At 51.7% G+C, this 7,769-nt stretch overlaps 1 protein-coding gene across 1 annotated transcript; it reads right to left on the reverse strand.

Moving 5' to 3' along the window:
- Nucleotides 1–764: 764 nt before the first annotated feature.
- Nucleotides 765–3,207, reverse strand: gpr182 (G protein-coupled receptor 182). The gene has a single exon (XM_064299520.1). The coding sequence runs from the start codon at nt 3,189–3,191 to the stop codon at nt 2,097–2,099; it is 1,095 nt and encodes a 364-aa protein (XP_064155590.1). The 5' UTR covers nt 3,192–3,207; the 3' UTR covers nt 765–2,096.
- Between the last annotated feature and the right edge of the window lie 4,562 nt (nt 3,208–7,769).

Genomic DNA, 7,769 nt, shown 5'->3' on the forward strand with positions numbered 1-7,769 from the left:
GGAAATCTAGTAAGCTCATTGGGGGGGGGGGGGGGTGCATTGTTTTGTTATATCTTGGTACGTATTGGTGTTCATGATCACATCTATCTTAACAGGTGCTCCAGGACCTGCAGAATTTTTCATATTAAAAAAAATAATGATCACCCCCCATATTTCAAAATGCATGGGGTATATTCCTACATCATTTTCACCACATGCAGTACCATATATTTCCAATGGAGGGTAGAAGGGTGAAACTGATGTAGGAATAAATCCCATGCATTTTGAAATATGGCAGGTGGTCTTTTATTTTTTTTTGAATATGAAACATTCTACAGGTCCTAGAGCACCTGTTAAGATAGACATCATCATGAACACCAGTACGTACCAAGATATTTAAATAACAAAACAATGCACCCCCCCACCCCCCAATGAGCTTACAAGATTTCCATTTTGTGTCCGAATCAGTGCTCTTGCCTACTATTGAGTATAGTTGCTAAGCACACTGCATGAGAAATGTAAGTGGGCTAAATTTTGTCTGAATGTAGTGTACTTAAAATCCCAGCATGATATACTTATTTCAGGGGTTTCACCGAGTATAATTGGGAGCATACTTTTCAGGAAGTAAACAACCATTTTGGTCCCATATATATGATGCAAAGCCTTTTTGCATGCTGCCCAATGTGTACTAAAACAGTACGTAGTATGCTTATCAGGCAGCACATACTTTTTTGGACACAACCAATAAAGTCCAAGTGCACTTCATTCAGTCAGACACCACATGCTGTTGGATACACTCATGATTTATACATCTTCACGTATACAGTTGTGTAACAATTCCTTCACAGTTAACAAATCATATGCAAAGCCTGTCCAATGTAACCTGGGTGAGACAACCTGTACCCTTATTTTCAGCACTGCCCAGGTACACTGTGGTGTCTCTCCACGATCCTCTCAAAGTACACAACAGTCCAGGATGACTAGGAATGGTAGAGGGCAGGTAAGGCTTTGAAGGCAAAGATATCCAAATGGAAGGCTTCATGAAATGAAACATAAACATTCTTAACAATTTTGATTCAATATTTTCCTCACAAATTTCAGCAATCAAAACAAGCAGGTAACTTTTTCTAAATCTTTGAAGCATTACTTTTTTTTTATTGAACTAGATAGCGCTATATAAAATACATCAGTTTAAAAGTAAGTCTAATATATGTACAGTTTATCTCAGTCATTTCACTAAACCACACATATTTTGTGACGGTACAAGCAAAGGAAGGGATTTGACCTAGGAAATCGCTGGTGTTCATGGTTAATTTGAAACTGAAAATAAAGCTTTGTATCAAAATAGCCTGGGGAAAGGAAATGGGAAGTTGGAATCTGTCGTTTTTTTTTTAGATTTAAAATACCACTCATATACTCACACACTCTGGCACTCTCATATTCCTGAACATACTCACACACATATATACTCCCACACACGCATATTCCTGAATATACTCACATACATACATACATATTCCCACACTCACATGCTCCCATACTCATACTCCCACACTCCTATACTCCCACACTCGCATACTCCTGTACCCCCATTCTCACGTACTACCATACATACTCTCACACTCACATAATCACATAAACAGGAATTATACTGGCATTAGAAGCACTGACAAACAGTAAAACAAACAATAGCTGGGTGATGCCTTCCTAAATCTTCACTGTTGTGTTCCCTGGAAAGTTGCGATCCAGCAGTTCCTCAATATTAGCGCTGGGGGGGGAGGAGGGGGTACTGGCAGGGAAGACATTTCCTTCCTGGAGCGCTGGAGTGGGCCTTGTGCCAGAGGACAGCTTACAATGTCCCTGAGGCCCAAAGAAAACAGCAGGGGGGCCCTGCAGGGTGAGCAAAATTCATTTGCCACAAACCACACTCAACAAAACCACCACAAGACATTTTTTTTTGGGGGGGGGGGTGGCGGGAGGGGGTCAGACGGGTGGGGGTTTAGGGGGGTCATGCGTACTGCAGGATACGACAGTTCTTTGTTTTGGCAAGCGGAGGGCAGTCACGGGGGGACTCCTCTCAGCCTGTTCCCCCCGGTCGGCGTCTCTCTCTCTCTCTCCTAGGACGGGACGTCCGAGTGGCTGGTGCTGGTGTCGCTCAGCTTGCGCTCCTTGGGCCCGCCCCCGGCCCCGCCCCCGCCCGCCTGGTTGGCGCCCCGGCCCTGGTCGCCGGCCGCGGACGGGCGCAGGACGCGCTCCAGCACGGCGTTGGCCAGGTTGGCGCGGAAGCTCTTGCTGAGGAAGTTGTAGAGGATGGGGTTGGCCACGCAGTGCGCCAGGGAGACGGCCTGCACCACGCTGAAGGAGAAGTAGAGCACCTCCACCGCGTTGCAGCTGAGCAGCCGCGGGTCCAGGTCGTCCACCATCATCAGGAAGAGCACAAGGTGGTAGGGCAGCCAGCAGGCCACGAACACCAGCGAGTACACGTGCACCAGCCAGACGTCCCGCCGGCCGCCCTGCACGTCGGGCGCCGCCCGCGCCGCCCGGGCGATCAGCACGTTGCACGTGACGATGACGGTCGCCGGGCCCAGGAACTGGAAGAGGAGGCAGAGGAAGGTGACGGTGGTGAACCACTCCACGTAGCTGTACTCGGGCATCATGTAGCAGCCCGGCTCGTTCCACTCCAGCAGGTCCACGTGGACGTTCTCCAGCAGGGCCAGCAGGAGGGCCAGCGCCCAGAGGCCCCCGCAGGCCAGGGCGCGCCGCCGCCTCTCGGCCCCGCCCCCGGCCTGCGTCCCCGGCGACGGCGGGCGCGCCAGCGCCCGGTAGCGCTCCAGCGTCATGTAGGCCAGGAAGAAGGAGCTGCTGTAGAAGTTGACGCAGTAGACCAGGTGCGTCACCTTGCAGAAGAAGCGGCCCCACAGCCACACCTTGTCCATCATCACCTCCAGCATGAAGAAGGGCATGACCAGCACCACCATGGCGTCCGAGGCGGTCACGTTGAGCACGCAGAAGAGGACGGCGCTGGCCGAGCGGCGGCGGCGCCAGTTGACCCAGAGCACCACGCCGTTCTCCGCCAGGCCCGCCATGAAGAGCAGCAGGTAGAGCAGGAAGAGCGCGATGCGCCGGCTGTCGCGGTCCAGGCGCACCGTGCACTCCAGCAGGAACCACGGCGTGTCGTTGTAGTGCGAGGCGCTGCCGTTCGCGCTGTCCATGGCCTGCGGGGGGGGAGAGGGGAGGAGGAGGTAAAGGAGAACGTGAGGAGATACACGTGGAGGGGGGAGAGCAGGAGGGGGGAGAGCGGGAGAACGTGAGGAGATACACGTGGAGGGGGGAGAGCAGGAGAACGTGAGGAGATACACGTGGAGTCGCCAGCCGCTTCTTTTCACATGAGGAGTTTCACTGGGAGAGCATAACGCGTGCCGAGGTTCACGCAGATCCCCTCCCTGCTGAACAGGCGCCCCGACCAACCAGTAAGAGTCGTTAATGCAACGATCAGGGCTCATACCCTCACCGGCTCTGCGTTGGTAGACGAGTGCTTTTACCTCTACACTACCCAGACGGCCCTAAATACACCTTTTCTTGTTCACTGGTCATTGAACACCGTGGTCATTCTAAACTATTTGTCCAGGTGAGTCCCTCCAAGATAAAAAAAAATGTAATGAAATCCTTTGCCCAGACCAAGAGCTTGCAGCATACAACATAAAGTACTATGGGGCACATTGCAATATAAGAGCAATTGCCGTAAAACTCTGTCTTTGCATTTCTCTTCCTTTTGAAGTACCGCTTTTCCCTTCAAACTGTGTTATTCTTAAAAAATGCCCCCCCCCCTCCCTCCCACCTCAAAAGTTGCTTCAGCATTTTCTACATTTCCTCAAATTATCTTTAGATTTAGTCCTCCACTCCCATAGCCTCTCTTCACAGTGCTTACAAAAGGAATGTACAGCCCAGATGAAAATGACGACATAACACATGAAATTATTACGGAGCATTAAATTGGATTACTGACCTCTAATTAAATCTTTAAATTGGTCATTTATGTGGTAACAGTGCAGCGTGAAAGTATAATGGGGTGGCATAATGCATTTATGAAATGAAATATAAGAAACTGTTGACCTGGAGACCTGGATGCCCACTGCAGTTTTACAGCAATGGTCAAATGTGATTAACCAATTATCCAATTATCCAGCGGCTAATTTAATCATTTTAAAATCTCACAGCCAGTACAGCAGATAAAGACCAGGGGGTTATTGTGAGTCAGGATAGATGCAGTAAAACCACAGAACTGTTTTGAGCTTTAACGTTCTCGTGGCCAGAAATCGTCGCATTTCAATTGCACAGATCCTTGCAGTCTTTTAATTAAGAATTTCCGCAAAAATGTGCAGGTAACCGTCGAAATGAAGGAAACACCAACCGTTAGCATACCCTCACTGTGATCCTCCTGACAGACTGCGCCTGACCAGCTTATTGGCAAATCTATTTGCTAATGCCTTGGATCTTATTCAGGTGACTGCAGATATCAATCTAAGTGATCAAACACAGCTGACCCTATATATATAACTGCCCTAACTGCCAAGTCGCAGAACGGGCCCCGAGAAACCCTCTGCTTTTGCAGCACGCGCGCTTTGAGCCTCGCGAGCTACGATACGGACACGTCAGCGCTTTTCTCAGACGCAGCCTGCTTCACCACCTCTTTCCCTGCCCGTGGGCCAGAACGCGCGGCCCCCCGTTCGCACCGCAAGCATCCGGGCACGCGGCGGAGCCGGGCGGACGACCCTCAGTTCCAGAACCGAGACGGCGTTCTTGTTTTTTTTTTTTAACGGTTCAACCCTGTCCGTTATGACATCGTCGGCTATCGAGCACGCCGCGCGCGCGGCGCGGTTTCTGGAAGGCTCTGGGTTTGAGGTGCGGGCCGGCGGGCGCAGGTGTTGGGGAGGGCGCGTACCTTGTCCTCAGTAGCAGATGAGGTGGCGGTGGTGGGAGCGGCGTCCGTCGGGGGATCCTGGAGAGAGCGCGGTGTGTGTGCCGGCCGCGGTGCTCGCGCAAGAAGTGGGCTCGTCCTCGCAGGGGGGGCGCACATTAATCCGTTTCCTCCCTCCTTTCCTCCCTCCCTTTCTCACTCTCTCTCTCTCTCTCTCACACCCTTTTTTTTTTTACAGTCTCTTCCCTCCTCCATCCCCGTACAACCAGGACATCCTCAGAAGAGAGGATGGGGAGGGAGGGAGGGAGGGGGGGGCGGGGGATGCGTACAGGAAGGGCTCTGGATGAAACACTAAAATCAAGGCCTCTGCCCGTGCTCTGAGCTTCTGAGTTTCTCCCTCTCTTTCTGGGGCCCTCTGGGTGTCGGACATTTCAATGGACGTGAAGGTAGTTCCCCGAAAATCACAGTCGCACAATTACACAACCACAAACATACACGCGCGCACGCACATGCACAAGCAGACGTTTGCACAAACACATACACACGTGCGCACGAACACACACATACACACACACACACACTGGGACAATGGCAGGAAACCTTCTTGTCAAAAATGAGCAGGGAGAATCACAGGGAGGGATGCAGGAAATGTGGGAACATAAAACCTCAGTGAGGAAAACCCAGCCCCCTATCCCACTGAAACATTACAAACCATGTCTGCCCCCCATGCCACTGAAACATTATCAATCATGTCTGCCCCCCTATCCCACTGAAACATTCACAAACATTCCTGCCCCATCCCACTGCAAAATTCCCAACCATGTCTGTCCCTATCCCACTGCAAAATTCCCAACCATGTCTGCCCCCATCCCACTGTAACATTCACAACCATTCTGCCCCTAATCCCACTGCAACATTCCCAACCATCTTTGCCTCTAATCCTGCTGCAACATCCCCAACCATTCTTGTCCCTATCCCACTGTAACTTTCCCCACCGTTCTTACCCCTATCCCACTGCGACATTCCCAAATATTATGTATGCCCCTGTCCATCTGCAACATTCCCAACCATTGTTGCCCCTCTCTCACTGCAACATTCCCAATCATTCCTGTCTCCATCCCACTGCAACATTCCATTCCTGCCCTCAGTACTTTTTCTTGCTGTGTACCAGTCCACCAAAATGGGGCGAATGAGTGGCAGATTTCAGTCATGTGACAGTGCCTCATGAAGTGGCCCTTTAACTGTGCTTGAATCCGTTGATGCTGAAAAATGCTTAACCACTCATCTCAGTAAAAAGTTATTTTTATTGTTTTCTATAGTTTTCTTTCTATTGGCACTATTGATTTCTGTGCATTCGTTGTTTTCCGTGCGTCCGAGAAAAAGACTGGGATCAGCCTTCGACGGACTCAGAGCGAATGTGAGGGGAAAGGTGACGTTCGGGCGAGTGAATGGACACACTCAGACTATCCTGCGCAGCGGTCTCGGGTCCTCGCTGCACCGTGCTGCCCCCGCCCGGGTCTGGTCATGTGATCCAGGGGTTATCGGAGGTCGGCGAGGTGCCAGTTACCGGGCGCCACGTTTATGTTGGCCCAGGTTTCGGCTTTTAATTGCAGACTAATGGGAACGGGGCGCCCTGACCCCTCCCCCCCTGAGGTCTCTGATTCGTCAGCATTTTCCCTCCCAGAACTAGAATTCTTCGTTTTTCTCTCTCTACCCCTCACTCGCCCCCTACCCCACCCCCATCCCCCCCCCCCAACTTCCTTTTTTAAAGAGGACCCTACTCTCTTTTCCTTCAGAAACAGGAAGTGGTCTGTCAGCAGAATTATGGCTTCTGGAAAAATAGTGAAACAGAGCTGGTCCTTGACCCACCCCCCCCATCCTACCCTTACCCCTCCTCCATCCTTTTGCACCTGACCCCCTCGCTCCGTTAGGGCAAAGTAACATCTCCACCTCCGTCCACCGCCCCACCGCAGCCATAAAAGTGACAACACAGCCGGGGCTGGCGGCCTATAATTACACTGGCGCCTCCAGCCACCAGGCTTTTCTCAGACCTGACACGAGCTGGAACAGGTAGGCAGCGAGGTGAGATGAGGTGGGGTGTGACCTGAGGACACTTGAGAAGGTTGCAGGGAAGCTGTGGTGGGGTGTGACCTGAGGACACTTGGGAAGGTTGCAGGGAAGCCATGATAGGGTGTGACCTGAGGACACTTGGGAAGGTTGCAGGGAAGCCGTGGTGGGGTGTGACCTGAGGACACTTGAGAAGGTTGCAGGGAAGCCGTGGTGGGGTGTGACCTGAGGACACTTGAGAAGGTTGCAGGGAAGCCGTGCGGCTGCTTTACCTTTCAGGGCTTCAGTGGCACAGGCCAGAAGACCGGCCGTAAGGGAAACGCAGCAGGCCAGGTGGGGAGAGCTCCAGGGTCCGGACTATGTGCCGTGTGGAGTAGGCGGTGAGGGAGGGACGTGGTATAGAAAAAACTGCGCAACTGAATCACTGCCATTATACGGAGAGAGGAGAGCTGGTCGTCTAGGGTTACCCCTGGGCTTCTTGCAGGAGAAGACCTCGGAGTGAGCTTTCCTGCAGCATTTAGATTAAAGAGGTCTCGCAGTCTCACGTGCAGCCAGGCTGAGCTTGGTCTGCCAAGACAGCGGTCTGCCATGCAGCAGATGGCCTTCGGGTAGGTTGAGATGCAAACTGAACAAGCCTTCCAAGCCCAAAACTTTATACAACAGATAGTTCCGGTGTTGACTGCCGATTGGTCAAAAGCCCCTCAGAGCAGGGCAGATATCCATGATATAGCATGGCCAAATAGAATGCTCATGCATAATTTTAATATCACTGCTCCTTCCTTTTGCACAAACATCCTGCCTATTG

The sequence above is a fragment of the Anguilla rostrata genome, chromosome 11, assembly GCF_018555375.3.
Source record: "Anguilla rostrata isolate EN2019 chromosome 11, ASM1855537v3, whole genome shotgun sequence".
Classification (NCBI taxonomy): domain Eukaryota; kingdom Metazoa; phylum Chordata; class Actinopteri; order Anguilliformes; family Anguillidae; genus Anguilla; species Anguilla rostrata.

Bases quoted from the DNA above. Each gene is read 5' to 3' on its own strand.
- gpr182 (XM_064299520.1), bottom strand. From the start codon at position 3,191: ATGGACAGCGCGAACGGCAGCGCCTCGCACTACAACGACACGCCGTGG.